This window comes from Pholis gunnellus (genome assembly GCF_910591455.1).
Source record: "Pholis gunnellus genome assembly, chromosome: 8".
Lineage (NCBI taxonomy): Eukaryota > Metazoa > Chordata > Actinopteri > Perciformes > Pholidae > Pholis > Pholis gunnellus.
This window is the reverse complement of record NC_136534.1, coordinates 10594722-10616135: the sequence shown is the minus strand read 5'-3', so window position 1 is coordinate 10616135 and position 21414 is coordinate 10594722. Positions and strand designations below refer to the sequence as shown.

At 42.6% G+C, this 21414-nt stretch overlaps 1 protein-coding gene across 3 annotated transcripts in view; it reads right to left on the bottom strand.

Annotated features, from left to right (window-relative positions):
* Positions 1 to 1150: 1150 nt before the first annotated feature.
* trak1a (trafficking protein, kinesin binding 1a) overlaps positions 1151 to 21414 on the bottom strand; it is a 34007-nt gene continuing 13743 nt past the window's right edge. For 2 of the 3 annotated variants that reach the window (XM_079164217.1, XM_079164215.1), the window contains exons 3-16: positions 16389 to 16465; positions 15048 to 15164; positions 14722 to 14822; positions 14387 to 14495; positions 13870 to 13948; positions 13589 to 13719; positions 13349 to 13423; positions 12888 to 13025; positions 12731 to 12807; positions 12343 to 12582; positions 11684 to 12012; positions 8868 to 9326; positions 6685 to 6787; positions 1151 to 5065 (exon numbers count right to left, since the gene is read on the bottom strand). In XM_079164217.1, coding sequence (XP_079020343.1) covers positions 4009 to 5065; positions 6685 to 6787; positions 8868 to 9326; positions 11684 to 12012; positions 12343 to 12582; positions 12731 to 12807; positions 12888 to 13025; positions 13349 to 13423; positions 13589 to 13719; positions 13870 to 13948; positions 14387 to 14495; positions 14722 to 14822; positions 15048 to 15164; positions 16389 to 16439 — 3066 coding nt within the window. In that variant the 5' untranslated portion in view covers positions 16440 to 16465 and the 3' untranslated portion in view covers positions 1151 to 4008. Of the gene's footprint in view, positions 5066 to 6684; positions 6788 to 8867; positions 9327 to 11683; positions 12013 to 12342; positions 12583 to 12730; positions 12808 to 12887; positions 13026 to 13348; positions 13424 to 13588; positions 13720 to 13869; positions 13949 to 14386; positions 14496 to 14721; positions 14823 to 15047; positions 15165 to 16388; positions 16466 to 19780; positions 20248 to 21414 lie in introns of those variants that run through there. The other variant, XM_079164216.1, reaches the window with a different exon arrangement.

Here is a 21414-nt window from a genome sequence, read left to right as displayed (position 1 = left end):
CTCATTCTTTCTGCTTGTCTTTACTTTTCTGTCCTGACTGACTCAACTCTGCAGAATGTTTTCATTTCCCCTGTGGGACCACACACACACACACACACCTGCTAGTCCTCCACTAAGCATCAAAAACAATTCCGTAAGCATCCAGTGCTGCCTCTGTCCATCTGTCCCCTCTCTTCATTTTCCATCCCTCTATTCAGAAAGTGAGTGGATTGGCCGAGTGGCTCTCTGTCATCTCTGTCCCTCTGCTTTTACAATTTATGGTTCGGAATTAGTTTATCAAAGAAGAAGAAATAATAATCGCTGTTTTTTGTTCAGTCAGATTTCCTGTCTCCTTCTGGTTCACCAAAACGATAACATACACACAAATATAATAACATCAACCTGCAAAACAATAACCGACTTCTGTTGCAACACCGACATTAGTTTGGAAGTGAAGAGAGAGAGCGTGGTGGTGCAGTTCAACATGTAGGAAAGACGGGATGGAGGAGAAGCCTCAGCGAAAGACCTGCTGAGCTTCATTCTGAGACAAATGGGTTTGCTAGACCAACATTGGCTGCGTTCCTTAATCTTTCGGAGCTGCCTCGCTTTACTTTTCCTGGCTTAGAGTTGGCCGTGGTTCGTGTTTACACCAGCTGTCAGTGCCGCTCCCTGAGACACAGCGCCTCCCTGTGGAATAAAGCGGGAACTGAAAGCACCAGAGCCACAAAAGTTGAAAGTGAAAGGGCTCCGTGGTGTAAGCACCACCTGCACTGACCCAGCAGGTTATGATGGGTTCAGTCTAAATGCACACAGGTGTGATACCAACTTGTACTTAAGGCACACATTAACAGATCAAACAACACTTTCTCAGCTTTTAATTATTGTTAATGTGTTTACGGGACCTTGATGTTATTGGCAGACGAGTCTACGAAGCAGTGAGTGTCAGTGGACCAGTGTAGTGTGCCTTTTAAGCTGTGACGTTTTTCCCTCTTTGATAGGTGTTTCTGCTTATTTCTACCAAAAGGAGTAAGAGTTGCAGAGCCATAGGTGTGCAATGGTTCAAAATCTTTGAACCGGAGATACAAGGTCGGCTAAACATTCACATCCTGTCAAAGTTGACATTTAATGACTACATTATTCCATGCTGAATGAGGCAAACAAGTCATTCTTAATGTATTCATATTTATTGACGGTGCGGTCTGTTCTGTAGAATAGAACACTTCAGTCCCTGAACAGAAAAGTTTCTTTCCCTCTTTACTGAAAATAAACAACTTAATTCCCTGTATTTTTGTTCTACTGTTAGTTTATCTTTAAAAAAAAGAAAAAGTTAGCATGACTATATGTGTTGCATACATTTACAAATGTAATAACAGTTCCCCCTCTGAGGTCAACACAAACTGAAAATAAATCGACATACTGTACACACACATATGGCCCTACAGCAGGATTACGGTTTGTAATAACTTACATTCAGATGATTCAGTTTGACACACAGAAAAGCAAGCACAAACGCACACAACTCCTCATTTCAGTCTTAGCACTTGGTATCATTTTTAAGCACTATAAATTGTTTCTTACCCCAAATGTGCAACTGTTATGGGCAGCATCGATGTACTGTTAGCGTGTACTTCTAACTGTACCCTTTGGAAATGTCTCTGTGTAGCTACTAGCGCCGGAGAAATGTTTCTCATTTAACCATAACAAACTGTCCAATGAAATATGATTCAAAATGTCAGTGCGACTGTTAAAAACATAAATACAATCTGCAAAGGTCCCTTCACTCAAACATGTACAATGGACATTCAGTTGTACGTGTGCTTCTAATAACCCAAATACTTAATAAATATATTTAATGATTATTAATCTCCCACTCGATATCATGAACTAGTTTAACCCCTTAATCATTAAGGACTTCAACAGATCACTGCCGGCATCGGAGCCGGCCATTTTGTCCATTCATTCGCTGTCAGTCGGACAAGCGGTCACCCAGTCCCAGTGTCCGACTTCAGACTCTTAACGGACACCTACATGATCAGCATGAGGGTGCAAGGGATCGATCTTAATAGTGATGCTCTCTTTTCAAATATAGGCCAGTAAGATTTACAGAAAGTGTGCGAGATGTCCGGCGTGTTCCCGAGGGTGGACGCTGGAACTGGGTCAGTGATGCCAAAAACCTTCCTTCAGCAACAAAAAGCTCAGTCTCTCGCTCTTAAAACCAACATCTGGATATTTCAAGTTACTCCCTTTTACAGTTACATTCAGAAACATACAAATTTTCATCATGATTAATCTTGCTTTCATCCCCATCCACAAGCTTGTTTGATTCCGACAAAATAAACGCTATGCGGTCGGTATGTATGCGATGCATGTGATCCAGGTTTAAAAAGAGAATCTGTCAAAACAAGTTTAGTGTTTTGTGCCGGTCGGGCCTCTTGCTGTCTGTAGTCACAGTGTTTTAACGGGCGTCTGTGTAGCTGGACCTGTTCTGTATCACCGTTCATATGCTACATGTCCCGGTGGATTATAAATGAAGAGGACGCTTCACCCAAACTCCTTAGGAGACACAAACGGACACAAATGAGAACGTGTGGGGACCCTCAGCAAGTTCAAATGCAAATACATTAATCTGCACAGTTATTCTCATGCACTCTTTCTACTGCATTAAAATGATTAACTAATCAAATAATACAAATGCAAACCCATACTCCAATGAGATACAGTATGTTGGCTGTTAATAGGCACATAGGAACAGCGAGTCACAGTGAGATCGCACATTAAAGTCCCAATCTGGATTCCAATACATTTTACATGCAGAGATGAAAAAAAAACAAAAAAACAGTTGCTCGTAGAAAATAATCTCTCGGGCCAATGCTACTGTATGTAGAAAAATTCCATTTAACTCCAGAGCAATTAAGGACTTAAACATACCACAGTGGCCCGAATACAAGGTGACAGGATTTTGCACTTTGAAATTAAAAAGGTAGGAAAACTAACCATGTTTGAATGTGTTGCCACATATAAATAAAAATACAGTACAGTATAAAAGAAAAACCAACAATATAAGCCGACCCTTCCATTCAGGCTCTGGTAATAGACTAGCAGCCCTCTTAACTATGACTGTATCTCTCCTTTGTTGTCTTCCTGGTTGTCTTTGACATTAGTCTCTCCGTCCTTAGTCTCAGCTCCAACACTGAGGTGACACTTTGTTCACTCTGACAACGTTTTTACAAGTGTCAAATATTTAAAGGGGTGTCGGATTTAGTGCCATCTTGCGGTGATGTTGTAGATTGAAAATGATATTCCATTTCTGCCAATAGATTCAACTAAATCCTGCACTCTGGTCCCACAATTAAAAAAAAGACCTTTTTTCTGCTGTCAACCTGTTTTATAGATGTGTTGGTTTTGATGGTCTTTATTGGAGTAAAGGCTTTTTGTTGTTGCAGTGCCACGGCAGAAACTTGCTAGCAAAGCGACATGAAGGCGACAAACAACCTTTGTCTGAAGCAGTGAACTGTCACCTTATATCATTTGGGTCAGCACAGCACATTAAATGCATATATTGTTTTTGTTTTTTTAAAGTGCATTATTCAGGTTGAGAAGGAAAATGAGATCGAAAAAAGTGTTGTGGGAAAGCTCTGCAGTACTTCCACCAGATTGGGCCTTTAATATTAAACTATGTATGACACAGTATATTGCATATGCAATACACAATTACAATGGGCACAGAGGAAGGCAACATACTCCATCATCATTAGTTTGGTCTGACAGCATACGAGTATAAAACAGTGGAACAATGTCAACCACTACTGGGGTCTGGACTGGTTAGGAGAGCGGACTTAGTCTAGTTGAGTCTGTAGGTGGACTGCACTGCTGTTCATCACTCTAGCTGTTTGGTCTGTGGATAGCTGAAGGATATTTGGTTTTGAAAAATATTATGTGTGCACATGTGTAATGCTATACGTGTATGGTTACTGTAAAACGCTAGTTGCAGTGTGTTGTAATATGAGCTAATACACTGGATATCTCCCGTTATGTCCCAGTTTCATCATCGCTGTGTTGGTCGTTGCTTGTTAAATGCCACAGTCCGTCGTTTGGCCGGGTGTGTCTCTGTTTTAACTGTGGTGTGACTGTTTCCAGTTCATGTAGTGTCTGTGGTATGTGTATGGCCAGTGTGTGATTTGATTGCACTTTGTCTATTTCCTGTGTGTGCACTGTGTGTTGGGTATGTGGGGTTTGCATCGTATGCGGTATGACTATCTCTGTGCTGGGGGGCCCTCCCGGGTCTTTCATAGCCATACTGGCCCCGACCATAGCAGGATAGCTTCGATTCCTCCTGAGCCCTGCATTCAAACATGGAAGCCCTCCACCCAGTGCACTGTTCCCCAGTCCGGGAGTGCCAAAGGGGGCCAAGAGAGTACTTCCAGATGAAACGGAACCGGCACGAGAGGAGAGGGTGCGGAAGCGTTTCAGTTTGTCCACAAGCCGCAGGTTCAGCTTCTCCGTTTGGCCGTCGTCATCCGTTTGCTCCCTCTCCGCCTCCCCGAGCACTTCCCTCAGAATAGTTCGAGCTGGCTTAGAGGCGAGGAAGGTGTCATAAAATGGCGGGTCATCAGCGGAAGGGCTGAACTGAAAAACTGGGCGGTTGGTGGTAGAAGAGGCCGATTTGGAACGAGGGGACTTCGGGGGGGTGGAGGGCTGGAGGAGGAGGAGGGTGTCTGGCCGTTTCACCAATCGCCTGTGTTCAGTCTCCTCCGGGATGCCGACGCGCCGCTGCGCCTGCGCTCCTCCCACGGGTGTCGAAGCTCCGCTGGCATCCAACCCTCGGTCCCAGCTGCGAGGATCGTACACCGAGGCAGAAATCCCATGCTCCAGCAGGAGGCGCACCAGGCCCAGGGAAGTGCTGGTGGTCTTGGTGGAGTCCCTGAGGTTGGTGGAGGACTCCGCCAGTGAGAGGGAGAGGGAGAGGCGGCGTGGGGTGCAGCAGGGGGTGTACGACGGTGTGGGCGGGGAAGAGAAGGGAACAGGAGAGCAGGCGGGGGTCGGGGTGCCGATGCAAGCGCTGCTCTGACAAGAAGCTAGAGCTGAGCTGGAGATGGAAGAGTGAGGGGAGGAGAAGCGGGGTGAGAGAGAGGGAGGAAGTAGCGGAAAAACAGGGAGCATCGGGTATGAATGGAGCAGGAGAAACAGAAATGAGTAGACATGAGTTATCAAGTCCTCTTACTTGGTTTTTAGTAACAATTAAGACTATTTATGGATACAACCTTGAACATAGCCATGCAGGAATCAAACCGTTCTCCTATTTCGGCCATTTGGGCCTCATCCAAGTCTGCATAAAATCAGTTAGTTATCATTTAAAATATGTTATTTGTCACTGACCATGGTTCAAATTTGGTGATAAATAATATTTCTTAAATGGCAACTCCATTCAGGAGCATCAAGGCTTACAGACACATTTACAAACAGACTATTTACCACACAGTGAGTCAAATATAAGAGCGCATTAATGCAAAAAACAAACCAGCTGAGTCAGGTGCAGTCACGTGACCGTCTTTTGGGTCATGTGGGCAAAGTGGACATATACATGAAGGATATCTTGACCCCTCTCTTGATTCAAAGTAGACCATTGGTGCCTGATGCCAATCATCTTTCCCCACCCAGTGCTGTGAACAGTTTTGGGTCCGGTGTTCATACGGCTTCAGGGGTGAGTTAAGTCTCTGGTCCTGGGTCCTCACCAAACAGTGGGTCATGTGTTTTGGGTGCACCAGCTCGGGTCTTAAAGTGTCGTATGGCTTATTGTAGAATTGGATTGCCAGGGGCCAGCTTTGAATTCAGACAGGGGTTACAATATCCACCCACATATAGGACCTCTTGTTAGGACCAGATTAAAGAATGAGCGTCCATGCTCACATCTTGACAGAGTTAGATTTGATCAGTGATTGGAGTCATAGCACTGTGTCAGAAGCTCGATTGTTAGGTAGGGACATGTTGAAAGTGATGCGACTATTTGGGGATTTGGGGCAGATTGCTGATGTTATTCTGGTTTACACACACACACACACACACACACACACACACACACACACACACACACTCTTTAGGAATGCACTCCCATGCATTGCCTCACCCATGTGCACCCCCCAGTGGATGCACTCAATGGGTCTGCTCTACTCCGGCCATGACAACCACATGATACAACTCCACTTCATCTTCCTCATCACATGACCTGCCAAGGCCAATCAGACGGCAGGGACACAGAGAGTATGAAGTCAGCCAGGTGCTCTGGCATCAAAGTAGCCCTGCCTCAAAATCTATTGGAGGGGAACAAGAGGGGGATTTGCTCCTTGGCTGAGAAGCAGCTTGATTTACAGAACACAGTGGGGATTTTTGTCCAAGTCGCACCATCAGTCTGTTACAACAGTAAGTCGTCATTCATTTTCTATGTAAGGGCTTCCAACGTTACAGTACAGTAGATATAGCAGCAGCTCTCTCTCTTTAATGTGCCATTTGGAAAAACTTGTATGCAAAAATTGAATCCAGGTAGGAAATTTGCCATGTGTTCATGTGTTCATGATGGCAAATTGTTTATAATAAGAGAACACTAAACTCATTTGTACAAACCATGGACTATGCAATATTGCAGACATTTTAAAGCTGAATACAGTACAACAGTAATACAAAAAGTACTCTGGTATTGAAGATGTTTACCTTGGGGACACAGAGGTCAGCTGGTCAGAAGGATGGAGAATCCTGCAGGTGGTGAAGGTGTATGTGGAGCTGGTGTTGGACATACACTTGCCTGGGAAATGAACTAAAGGAGAGGAGAAAGGAGGAGAATAGAACAGATGCGAAGGCTGTTAGTCCTGAGACAAGAGGTACCAAGCAACGCTGCTAAAACACTGGACACAAAGGAGACGAAAATAGACCAGAATTACAGCATGAGCCCCAAGCAAAAGCACCTGCATACATTAGCGCCCTAATTTCGGAGACAGTGACATGGCGATGGGGTGTGCGCTGTGGGCACCCAGAGGGAGGCATTTTTACATTTATATTCCTGTTCATACAAGCAGGAATTTCATACTAATTACCTTGAATTTGCAAACTCCAACTGCGGAAGCTTTAACTTGTAGGCTACTGTATTTTTTCATGAAATAAGAGCGTCACTATTAGTAGTGATGCTCTTGCAATGATGTCCTATTTAATTTGTATTGTACTGAGTGAATAGATGGAAGGATGATTAATAAGCAAGATCATACTGAAGAAATACAGATGCAGTAAAATAAAAAGCCCACCACAGTTGGATAGAATAGCAGAGCAGTGAAGCTGAAGGTTACCGTCAGTACAATTCTTTTTTAAATACACAGACACCATTCAGCTATTGCCTTTTTATTTTCTTCACTAAATACTGTGGGTAAGATAAGGTCAGACCTAAAAGGGGTCTTTAATTATAAAGACCACACTGTGTGATCTGGTATTGGTAGGATTAAAAAGGTTTAGTTTTTTAAAATATAAAATCCTTTTTAGACATTCCTAAGTTTGGAAGAAAGTTTCCATGTTTTCTTTTTTGACTTTTCTGTTAAGAAACTTTTTAAGTGCCATTTTGCTTGTAGCTGGTGTAATGGTTTGACAATGAAATGTTAGAACAAACTACAGATGATAAAGAATAATAATATTCGTTATGCATCCCCTGTAAACTCATTTTGGTATTGATGATTTTAGAAGGTTCAGACTGCTGCCAGTACAGCTCAGAGTAGAATATGCCTCAATACCTGTGTTCATAGATAACAATGATACTTGCTCAGCATTGCTCACTGTGCGTTCATGTTATGTGCCTCGAGTAAATAACATACTGGTGTCATGTTGTGGAACGGCCTTCTGTTACACATACAGCTGCTAAAACCGAATAGGGCCTCTAGATGACAATGTCAGTGACATTTTTACTTCAGCCATCAAATTGTCCTTGTGTTTTGATGTTCCTTATTTAATTGGTTGTGTTGTCATTTTGGATTTCAAGTTTTGTCTCATTTACTTTGATATGTCTTGTGTTTTATCTCTTAACAGCTTGGGACCATGTAGCCAATGAGGGTTCTCACTTTAACATTCTATCCATTGTTTTTTTAAATGTCTGCAATCCGTAAATAAATCATATAATGAGTAGATGAAGGTGACCGTGCAAGTCAAGTCAACTCCGATATTAACCAGCTATGTGTTCATGTGACTCGGCCAGCTGCACTAACACCTGATATACACGTACGTGCCCACATTCTGGACCCAAGCCATGATACTTCTGTGTGCATGCGTTTGTGTGGTAAACTGGGCATAACTGGTGCTAGAAGAAGTCAATTACTATGCATGTAATATTTTCTCAATCAAATTTGAATAAATTACACCAAAACATGAAAAATGTGTGTACCGCAGGTTACCACTGCAGGAGATTGAGATTATTATTTAGAATTGTAAAACACGCCCTAAAGTTGTAGACGTTTTGAAGAGGAAAGCTAAGGTGGAAGATTGGAAAATAACTGTGATTGGCTGAAATAAAGCAAAGTGTAGCAGCGTGAGAAGGAAGACTATGAAGATGTAAACTGAAGTAAATGAATGAATGAACAAAAAAAACAACAACCATGTACTCTGTTTTGATGGGGTTCGATGGCAGCGCACACACACGGGCTGCCGGGTGGGATAGGTGGATGTGCAGGTGTGTGCACATGAGCGTGATCGTGCAGGAAGGGACGTCACATTGGGGTTGTGAGATGTCCAGTGAATGCTTTCCCCAATCCCTCACCCTCCAACCCCTCCTCTTCACCCTCCCTCCCCCTTTATCCCCAATGCTCCAGGGTTACAAGGGTAGACGGATGCAGTGCAGTGACCTCAGCTAAGTGCTCCCTCACCAGGCATACGGTCCTGGAGCTCCTTGAGGTCCACGTGCCCGTTCATCTCGGAAGAAGAGGGGAGAGGAGGAGGAGAAGAAGAAGGGGAGAGGCAAGAGAAGGAAAGCGGTACGTCTGCAACATGTCCATCTTTTGCTAGAATCGCTTCTCTTGCCCTGCACACGTTGCCTTGCATTGTTTCTATTTGGCTATCGTCGTCTCTGTTTTTGTTGCAGCAGGCGGGCGGAGAAGAGGTAGAGCGAGGCGCATCCACGGAAGCGGAGCTCTCTCGCGACAAGCCGGTGAATGAGTCGTACGAAACTTCGTCCTCCTCCGGTTGGTCCAGGTGCCAAGGTTCGTCTTGTTCCTGGTCGTGTTCTAAAGTGCGGAAGCCCTTCGTGACCACACCGGGCCGATGATCCAGCAGAGCGCCCATGTGGGGCTGAGCCAACTGCTGCCATGCATGGAGAGTAGCAGAGCCTAGGGAAAGAAAAGGGGTCAGAGAAAAACTTGTGTTATCTAATATCGGTCTTGAGATGCTCTTTAGCACTTCTACACCGTTATCTTACTGTAGGTTAAACGATATCTAAAAGTTGGTATTGGTATACAATTGGTCGGTCCACCAATAACCTGACTGCCTTCTCAAGGGGGCTTTTGCTAGATTTGAGGAAGGGAGACCACAGGCACACTGCTGCACTCAGTCACAGGCCTGCTTCACTGAATGATGTTTCAGCTAACTGCTATGAGCTTGACATTTTATTACAGTGTCAAATGCTGAAAATAAATAGTGCTGTACTGTAGGTAGACATATTGACATTTCTGTTAATTTATATGTTTGAATGCGTAAAATAAAGAAAATAGACCAAAATATGCTCCAGTTGTTTACTGGCAAATATACTGTATATAAACACATATAAGGGCAAGTAGATAGCAGACACACACACACAAAAAAAGGGACACAGTCATGCATATAAACATGTACTCGCAAAGGCACATATGCACATACTTTTCATGTAGTACATATAGGCTGCGAAGAAAGCAAATGTCTTTGTATTCATTAAGCAAACTGCACCTAGTAAATTGGTCTCATTTCAAGTCTAATGAATGGTTGTTTTCTCGTGATACATGAGGGTCCTTAGAGAGATGTGAGTACACACAAACTCATACGACTAACACAAAAAGGATGAGAGAAAAGGGAAGGTAAGAAAATTAGTAAGATTTTATTTAAGAAATCATCAATAAAGAAAACAGACAAGTTGAACAGAAAAAGAAGTAAAGTGAAAAAGACAAGACGAATCCTAAATGAGGAAAAGAAAAGGCAAACAAGAGCGGAGTGAAAGGGATGGACAGTACATACAGTAGTAGAGCAGTAATGTAGCAAAACAAATCTGTGGATCGGTTTTTCTTCATTAAAGGTTTCAAATAGTGTCAAAACTCAAACTATTAATTTCTTATATAGTTTAATTTCTGTTCTTTTGACTTTTCATCGGTACAAAAGCCAGAATGATTCTTTATGAAACAATTATGAAGGCACTCATAATGTAAGGTAATAAGAAATAAAATAAAAATGTGAGAAAGATTCTAATTATTTCTCACATCTTAACCAACCAACCATCATTAGACTTGGAATTAAACACATTTTCTTTCCCACCATACTTTAAGTGGTGTAACTGAGTTTGAACACTAGGTGGTGCCACAAAACAGAAGATACCTTTGTGACAGCAGTTTTTCACAATTTCTGTCCTCCTTTAGTGGACTTGCTTTTTAAAGTGATGCTTTGTAGGCTAGTAATCGCACATGTACAAAAATATATCTTCAGGTTTAAGGCAGACGTTGGCCAACCCAACGATGTTAGGACATGGGGAGAAAATAGTTTCTTAAATACTCAGTCGCAAACTAAATAATGACAGTAAATATCTGACACAAATATATCAACAGTTAAACTCTACAAACTCCACAACCAATACAGTATTGATATAATGAATCATTGGATAATAAAGACCTATTTAAAAAAACAAGGTATAAGAAAACTTTGTCTTGAAAAATAAATGTGCCATTTAAAAAGTACCACATACTGAATCAGTCACTGCAAAACAAACAAAAGAAAACGGTGTAAAGTGCTCACCTTTTGTGATGCGTTTGGGATAAATGTAAAACTGGGAACATTCAGTGCTCTCATAATTTGCATATACATCCTTGTGTGGTGTACATTTCCATGACTGTTGAATTTCTTAAATATAAGAAAAACAAGCATTCAAGTCTACTTTGAAAAAGGATATCCAGCACAAAACTATGTGTAAATGGCTTTTTGACAAACTGTATGCTTCAAATCAGCAGCACAAAGCGGGCTGTCTGTCTACTATTCTATACTTCAAACCAGCAGCGTGGCCGTGTGTGTCTGAAGTAAAAGGAGTGCTGGAGATTTAAACTGCCTTCCTGTTGTTCCACCACCTCCAGCAGGCCTGTGACTAAAGCCAGCGGAGCTCTGAGGGGAGGCCGCGAGCTCAGCGGGCTGCTCAGCGCCGACAACCTTGAGCTCCTCTGCAGGGTCTTAGGGTCCTGTGAGGCACTCAGAAAGATTTTGGACTGACCGCGGTGATGACAAATGAGATATTGATTCTGCTGCTGGTCCTTAGGGGCTTGGGTCTGACTCATCTGAGTGGGACTTTGGGCAGTGTTTAGAAATTCACTATTTGAATTTTGTGCCACGCTCTGGTTTGGATTCTGTTGAGAGTTCTGTAAATGTTCATTGTCGCTGTGCAAGTCGTTCTGATTCGGACTCTCTTTGTCATTATGTGCAGAAATAGAGGACTTGTGTCTCTGAGAGGAATAATCACCTTCTAGCGGCTTTACAATTTGCAGCTTATCCGGCAGGTAGGATCTGGCTGACATGGAGTACCCCGACCACACGCTTCCAAAGGAGGGATGCGAACACAGCGACAGCAGGCTCTCCGCCGGTGTGCCCGGGCCTCCACTGCTCCCCTCACCTCCCTTTTCTTCCTCTTTGGCCAGATAAGCCAGCTTTCTCTCCCTCTCATCCTCGAAGAAGCGTTTCTCTGAGAGGTAGTTGTCACGGCGGAGGGACAGGCGCCGCAGGGCTGCCTCCAGGTCCCTGCTGCCGGGGGTCCCCGGAGTACCAGGGGGCCGCTTGTTAGAGTCCTCTGACCTGGGGAGGGGACATAGTTGACATTGATTGGCTTCGGTCGCTCTTTGTTTTGTTATTTGGAAAAAGCTCAGTTGCTCATTGTTGTGTAAGATAACAATAAAAAAGCAAGAGCTAATGACTGAAACCAAAAACCTTAGGCAAGAGTTACTAGGCACCAAACAGACAGAAACACTAACAAACACCAAGGTTACCAAAAGACACAGAAATACAAAAACTGTAGTGAGTGGTGTCCCCTTAGCTTTTGGAGATGAGGAAAAAACTGGAAAGTATAATGGCAAAGACAGAACTGAACATCTTAAATGTGCGGCTGCAGAGTCCATCCGTCCGTACCCATCGTCTCGACCCTCCAGGATACTGCTAGTCCTGTTGTCCAGGATGATCCCGCTTCCCGTGTCGCTACCATATATGGAGTCGGAGTGCGGCGTGCCCACCCTGCTGGAGAGCCCTGAGGTGAGGCATGACGTCCGATTGGAGCCTGGGATGTTGAGGGGGGAGGGGGCTAGCGATGAACGCTGCTGACGCATCAGGTTCAGGTTTTTCACCGTCTGGAACACTCGCTTAGGTTGCAGTCTGGAGAAACATGATCACATATATACAGATTTAGTGACTTGATGGTCTTAGAATATAAACACTGTACATTTCACTGTGACGTTAGTCATTAACAACCCTTTATCTAGGTTTTCCTTTTAGGGTGAGCCAGACTCTTAACTGCATGTACCTCTGCTCTTCTACATCTGGATCATCCATCTGAAGTTCCTTCCTCATGGTGCCCTCTATTTCTGCCGCCAGAGAGTCCTGGAGAAGCAGGTGAAATGATTTTGTAGCAGCTGTGACCATGGAGATACTGACAGACTGGTTAGTGAAAATAAGCTCACCATTGGGAACAGACCCAGAGAATGGAAACGCCTCGTTGTGCTGAGTGGTAGAGTTTTATTTCTCAGGTTCTTCAGCTCCTCCTGAGCCTCATGAAGCATCTCCATGCACTCTGCATACTTATCTTGTAACTCTTGCAACTGGAGGAAGGGAAAAAGCAGATCGAGAGCGATGACACATGGGAAGAAATGTAGAGAAAAAAAAAACTAAGATATGCATGCACAACATGCATGTGTAGTCCTGTTTCAAAGAAATCACTTAGAACTGACATTTAAGTGACGTAAACGATGACTCGGTTGACCAGCTTTGTCTTGAAGACATTCTAATTTGCTCATTGGATCACACAACAGGACTGAAATTGTTATATGAAGGCCTGAAATGGGCTTTTAAAGATCGTGTCGTATCAATTTCACACGTAGTGCTTTATTAGTGCAGGCAGTCAGCGGGTTGAGGATTGCCTTACTTCAGCAGTGAGCTGTCGCTGGGCGTCTTTGGCTGCACCTAAGTGCTGAGTCAGCTCCTCGTTCTCCACGGCATACTGCAAAACACCAAAGACGAAATAGGACATGAAAAACACTATATCCACTGTAGGTTAGTATACACAGGCATTGTTAAGACAAAATATAAATAACTAATGTAACATATCCGTAAGAGCTGATATTTGACATTATCAGGATGAGATACGTCGGGGGGGGTTTTCTACCATCTTGGCCTTCTTCTGGAGGTCTACTATCTGGGACAGGAGGTGTGTGATCTCCTCCTGCTGTCTGGAGGCGTCCTCAGTCTTCCTGGCAAGCTCTTCAGCCAGAGAGGACATCTGCAGGTTGGCATCACCTGGAAACATCAAAAGAATAATCAAAAGTGAGAATCTGCAATAAAAATGTCTCTTGACAGCCTCACTGCCTTTAGAGAGAGAGCCAGCGCGAGAGAAGTTGACAAATGTAACATTGAGCATAATATGACTTCAGTCAGTCCAATACTCACGTAGTTCTTTGACACAGTCATTGACAAGTTGCAGCTCTTTCTCCTCATAAGAGATCGTTTCTGTCTCCAAATGACTGGCCTGAAGAAAACAAAACAGACAATACTAATCAATACTGTGGTCATTATTAATCCCCCCCCCCCCAATACATAACTCTCCTAAAGGATATCCAGGAGGTCACGCTTCGACTGTAAGACACTCTAATTAAACAAACAGTGTTTCTGCCAACAAACTGAATCAAACAGACTTCAGTTCAGTTAATGTTGTTGACGTGGATGTTGATTAATGTGCACTGTCCCACATAAATAAAACAAACAAATGTGAATAATAAGAATTTCATGATCATTATTGGTGGTTTGAATATATTACATGGGGTTCCATCATTTTTGGAAACAATATTTAAATACAATTGTACTTCAATAAGTAATGCAATACAAAGACTTATCGTTCACACAAAGCAGAGAAGGCGTTTCTTCAACAAAAACAAAAAAAAGCTTGTGTGTAAGTGTGTGCGTGTACCTCAGTTCGCAATGATATATTTTCTTCCTCCAGATCTTTGAGTTTCTTCTGCAAGGAGTCCAGGGGGAAAGAAATTGGAGTTGACACATTGTTTTCACTGGGACGCAGACTGAAAACACACACGAGGGGGAAACGTGTAAATCAGCAGGTCAGTCAATCATCCATTCCTATTCTGTAAAACGGTGTGAAATGCCCATTTTATTCAGTAGCTGTAAAGGCCTCTGTCACATTATATTGCTATTTTTCCACACAAGAACACTTAAATGCCAATGTTTATCTGCACTGCATTCTATTTTATCAAGAGAGCGAGAGGAGGTGAATGAAAGGAGACTCACGGTGTGGAGGTGGTAGACTCCCCCTCACTTTCCTCAGCAGCGCTGGTATAGAACTGTAACAGCTCATCTTTCATGGACAAGTCGTGACGCAACTGAGACACCTATATGTGGAAACATTGAAGGAGACATGTAGACAGAAGGAGTTAAAGTAAAGGAAGAGATGGCTACGACTCCAGAACCCATGGAGGACATTACATTGATTTAGCATCTTCTAAGACATGCCTAACTACCTGTAAGGACCTATAAAGATGACAAACGCCTATATACTTAGAGACATTTCCCAAAAACTGTAAACACACACACATACACACACTCTCACTGTGTACCTCCTCTCGCATGTGCTCTACTTGCTCCTCCAGCAGCTCGTTCCTCGCACTGAGAGCTTTGTTTTTCTTCAGCAGCGACTGTCCGATGCGAGCCGCCAACTCCAAGTCGCGCTCTTTCTGCACAGAGAAAGTTTTGTTTAGTGTTCTCACGGCAAAGCGGTTGAAAACATAACGGATATTAAACAAATAATTTCACGTTTTAGGAAAATACGCCTATTTGCTTTCTTTTTTTTGCCCTGAGTTAGATAAGAGGACTGATAACACTCTTATCTCTGGAGCCGTGCGAGCAGTTTTCCCCGTCTCCAGTCTTTACGCTAAGCTAACTGGCTGCTGGCCCTCGTTACATATTTAGGATTTACATATATGAGAGTATTATCGATCTTTTCATCTAACTCGCTGCAAGAAGGTGAATAAGTGGGGTTTTCAAAATGCCAAAGTATTCCTTTAAAACGATGGCATTGTAAATTTGTCGTCTAGGAGTAATGTATTTGAAGGAGCAAAGCAAGTGTAAAACAAACACCTCAACAAGGTGGGAAAAGGTGGAATGAAGAGAAAAAAACAGAGGGTGACAGGAACACTGCATAATGTCCACACATTACTCAAGGACAATCAGGGTGTATTTAAACAAGAACACTTGATACCTCAACCTCCTATTGTCCACAGCAGCACAGATCTCATAAGTGCAAACCCGCAGCAGCAGCAGAACACTCCCAACACTGAACTACTGTAATTAAAAGCTTGTTATGAATCTGTACAAATGACTGCCAGGGCGCTCCTGTTTTTCTGAACGTCTTGGTGCAATCAATAACAATTATGCCAACCATCTAAGTGCTGTGTGCAAAGTCCACACCTTTTTAGATCAGGATGTTCAACTTAGTGTAGCTAAACTCTGAATAATGGATATTAAAGCACTGTCAACCAAAGGAAGTTAACTTCTCACAGAAATAGAGGTCAGCGATCTCTCACAGGGGGAAAACAGTTTGTTGATGGTATGACATCTTTGAATGCCATGTTTAGTCAATAGTTGGATGGCGGGCTAGCTGTTGAATTTCATGGGTCATTTCACAATGACACCATTCTATTTTCACAGCTTTTAGTTATACAGAGAAAGCCGGCTTCTCACCAGCAGATGTGGATCACCTAGATTTGAATATCGACTGCCGGCAGCTGGTTTTATGATGTGGTTCCATCAAACCTCCTTTGCCATGAACCTCACAGAGGAACCTGTGATCAGCCCACACCGTAACATTTGACCAAAGTGCTTCACAGTCTGCATATACTGTAATAATTTGTGGGTTGTTGTTTTTTTACTTTAACTGATCTAACTCGACGTGATCTTACCTCCTCCAACAGTCGAGTGACGGCATCAATGTCACTGTAGGTCTTCGTCATCTGGCCCACTCTGTCAGCACACAGTACTGCATGCACACAAAGAGAGACAGAAAGAAGAGGTCTTAATACAAAAAAAAACCAAAGTAGATTATTGAGCAGTCAATTCACTCATTAAAAAAAAACACAATAGTAAACCATGTATTCAATTTGTGATTTTATAGCATTCATCCCAGGTAGCATGGCAGCAATTTCAGGTCTCCTTTACAGTGTTTAAAACTGTAATAGAGGGTTTCTTTTTACTGTAAGTGACTGAATATATATATATATATATATATATATATATATATATATATATATATATATATATATATATATATATATAACATGCTTGAGATGTTGAGAAAGTTAATGGTGCTGTTAAATTGTGTTGCTGTAAAAAGAGAGGTGTTTCTAATATTTAATCTACCCTCATTGATATTAAGGAGGGTACTTACTCAAGATTATTTGTGTCTCGAACACACAGTGCCGCTACGTGATTCAGAAAAGATAAGTTACTGAGTGCAGACACAGTGGTCAATGCGATGAACCCCTCCCAGCACTGCACACGTTCATTATCAACTCCATCCTCATACAAAGCTCGGACTTTAAATCAATCACTTAACAATCCAGACAAGATTGTTAAATGATTAACAAGAATACATCACATGGAACTGTAAGACCCTCAGTCTGGGGCCTACTCATCCATTTGAAGCATTCTATTTAAAACAACTAAGTGTTGCCCATTTGCTTTGACTTGTTCTGAAGTTGCGTGTAGATAAAGTGACAGGGTGGGGATATATTAGACTATGAGCATGTTTACTTTTGAACAGCCCTGTTAGTCACTTCTAACACTCTCAGTTGGAGAGAGGTGGTGTGTGATGCTGCGCCGTCAGGAGGTGTAATGTCCAACATTGCATGATGTGTCATACAGTACTAGGAGACACAGCGAGATAATATGATACAGCAATTTAACTATCTCAGTTCCACAGAATATAATATAATAATACTCCAGTTTAGAAGGGTCATTGTCATATCGGGCTCATACAAATCGGAGCTGTAAAAGAGACATGCTGGCCTTCCACAATGCAAAACAGAGTTAGCCAATGCAAACAGCATATTTTCATATCCTCATACACCACCAGGCTACTGGACTCTAGGCCTCAGTTGGCTGTGCTTTAGTGAAGGATAATTTGCCATCATTGTCATACGTTATTAAATAACTTCCCCTTTTCCAGCCGGACAAGGTCAAATGAGCATGCATGACACTGCATGTGGAAGGTTCACTGAAGCATTTCGTTTGATTAAATAAGAGCACCTAAATGTGTTTGTCATACATTTTTACTCAAAAGGTACACTCGGGTTGTAAATACTTCTGAGAAGCTAAAGAGATTCTACTTGAAAAAGAGTCCACACTGATCGTCTGCAGCCATGCTAGTGGGTCCGTGAGGCTGCACTTATAGGCACAACAGCTAAATGCTGCTTTTTAGCAATGTTCACTATGTTCACCATCTTAGATTAGCATGTTAGCATGCCGGCATTTGCTTAATAGCACCAAAAAGCTTTAGTGTTGCAAGTACTTTGGTCATGACTCATACGGAGTCATGATCAAGGAAACAAAAACAAAAACAAAAAAATCACATAACCTTCTCTGCCAGGTGAGTTGTTGTGGCACATATTGTCACCGGGGGAACAAACCAGCATGGTGATAAGCGGAAAGCATACCAATGTGAAAAGCTTGATAGCACAGGGTGCAGCCTGTTTACCTGTCATACTGTCTGTGTGTGCGCGTGTGTTTTCTATAGAACAACATTCTGGTCTATTATCATGGTAACACTCCACCCAAGTCTGATCAATAAGTGGAACTGAAAATAACTACTGGAAGCTTGTGAGCCAATAGAGAGCCTTGATAATGACAGTGGACATTTGGCTTCACTTCTACTTGTTGCTGTGAAACGATAGTTTGCAGGCTGAGAGTCAAGCAGAGAAACAGGTTTAAGGAGAACACGGCTATGATCCTCGGCCACTTTAAGTCATAAATAGGTGGTAAAAAAAAAAAGGTAAAGACAGAGGTCAGAGAAGGGAACTGTAACCTGGATAACGTAAAAGGAGGAGTAACTTAATATTGGAATGTGATCTGGATGTTGTCTTTTTATACGGAGCACGTAACTCAAGACTGACACACTCACTTGCTCTCTCTCTCTCTTTCTTGTGGCAAGCCGTTGATAAAGGAGAGAAGTTCAATGGTATGTCTTCACCACTACCAATCTAGATCACAACAGGCATCGTGTTAAAAGTCTATATATAGATTTATAGATACTGTATGTTTGGTGACTCAGAGTTCTGAGTTGAAAAGAAGTTAAAGCTCAACCAGGACCTATTATCTGGTTTTCTGTCTGTCTGCGTTGCAGCAGGCGGGCTGATGGAGCCAGACGTCTGGAGTTCTGTCTCCATCGACCCCCCTGTTGCTACTGGGCAACAGACAACACACAGATAAAGACCACAAACAAACACCAGGACAACGGACAGACAGCAGCTCTTGTTATTCTAATCAAAACCCCAAATGCTGCCTGTAAAATAGTGCAAGTATGAATCATCCAGTATCATTTCCTTATTGGACCCTGGTTGCTATTCATCTTAGCTGCCACTATAAAAACTTGTTTATTCCACAGTAACCTCAGTGTCTCATGCACTGACCCAAATAAGTCATACAACTACTACAAAGTGACCAATCATGGTTGCTTTTTGAGCAGAATATCTCTTATATTCATGCATATTTTGTATTAAATGCTAACAGCTAACCAGATCCCTGCAGAGCCACCCCCCCCCCCCCCCTCTAGTACCTGCATGAGACCATACTGTTTACGTACACATTAGTTTTTGTACACATCTCTCAAAATGCTCGTCCTTCTGTGTCATCATCAACCTTCAACCAAAAATTCTGCATAGTTACTCAACTCTGAACAAAATCCCAAAGTGATTAAATACAATCTAAAGAACTACATATCAGGTAGGTAGCTTTGTGTGTATTCTTAAACAAATATTAAAATGCATGCTGGTACTTGGGTCAAGGATGAAAGGGCCAAGCCCATATTTGAACATGTCAAATTAGCAGGTAACCGGACCGTGCTGAGACAAACGCTAACATTAGAGACTGCACCTGCAGGAGAACGCCACAGTCCACATGAGACAAAGTACCCTTTAAAGGGTTTCACAGGGTATCCAATCAAACCCCTTCAGAACAAAACAATTAAGACGTGAGAATCCCGCTGCAGATACACTGAGCCAGCTGGCACACTCAGACTAGCGAGAACCAAGAAGAAGATTACAACAGAGATGATGCCCGCGAGTACAAAGAAGTCTACCTTCCCACAAAATCTGTTGCTCTTCATCCAGCTCTTCTTCTTCTACCTCTTCTTCTTTTTCTTCTTCTTCTTCTTCCTCCTCCTCCTGCTCCGTGCTATCATGAGTGGGTAGACAAACATATTCCTCGTCCTCCTCTGGCTGGTTGGAGTACTCCAGCTCGTCCTTGGCAGTTGTGAGCAGTGCCATCCTCCACTCTGGCACTAAGGCTACCCTCTAAACCACAAAGCCTGCAGAAGCAACACCATGGCTCCCACTTTGGCTGTGTGCATTTGTGGGTGTGTGTGTGATTTAATCTATGAATCAATACCTACTGAGTGTGTGCCTAGATGTGAAAGTACACATCTAACACAGTGTTTGTTCCCAAGAGGACAATGGGTGCGTGTGGTGTAGTATGTCTCTCAAAATACTCCATTGTAGATGAGTGGCAAAGTCTGTCTGTGTGCATCTGTCAAGTACCAAATAATGTCTGCTGATGGAGTTTCTACAAGTGTGTGTATCAGTTGTCCCTTGAGGTAGCTCTGTGAGACAACCAGATAACCTGACTCCTCCCCGTCTGCTCTGGGACTGGTCAGTGGATGGCCTACTCTACTTTACCACAGACAGGGGGGTGGACACAGGCACACACTGTAAAGAGGAGGATGTCCATCATCTTTTTAAAGTCATAAAACTAGGTTAAAATAGATTTAACACAGCACATGAGAGCATTTAAATAATAATCTGTAATATTTATCTTTATTTCTGTAATCCATAACCTTTCAATACTTTTCAACTTTTTCCACTTAAAGGAAATGGTTCAGGCTGGCACCAACAGGAGCAAATCACAGGTAGGCTTCGACTCCAAAAGAAAGCAATTCCTTTTACAACCCCCCCTCGAGTGAAACTAATTTGGTACAGTCCTGTTCAGCCACTATGGTGACAATGGGGCTGAGCAAACGATAATAGACCAGCACCTGTTTCCAGGGCGTGCCAGTCGCAGTGAAACCTTTATATGTGAATGTCAAACCTCCGACCTGTAAGATCAGGTGTGATTCATGGGATAGCAAGCTTCATTTGGGCTGGAAGGGTGGCAATCGATTAAATGAATAAAAAGGATTTTCAATATAAGTTTTTATATGCGCCAAACTGTGGAGTCATTATAAAAAAAAGGGACAAACTTCAATAGAATGAAAGGTTTGAGCATTTCTGTACTCCTAAATGTTCATTGCAAGGATATCATGTGAAAAAAGCAAGAAAGCATTACAAACTATTGCCCTGAAAAAAGACTGCTACTTTCACAAAAAGACTGCTACTTTCAACTGTGAATATGCAGCACCTTCAATAAGGGTTTATGGAAAATGGATGAAAAAAGGACGAGTCCATTGCCAAACTTCAAAACCCGTCTCTACAAGCCTGCCTCCATACTGGCAAAAGTATGGGTCCATTAGTAAAGTCTTTGTAAGAGTTTTAAAAAAATACCAACACGTATTTTGAAGGTGCAGCATAGTTTGTTATTCCACTTTAGTTAATCATTCAGTTTGAGAGACTTCCTTGTGGCCTAACTTTCCAGATTCTAACCTTTATCTTATCGTTGGAATCATTCCATCGTCCTGCGTGCTGGTCCATGCACATTTTAATAAACTGAAATGAAAGTTAC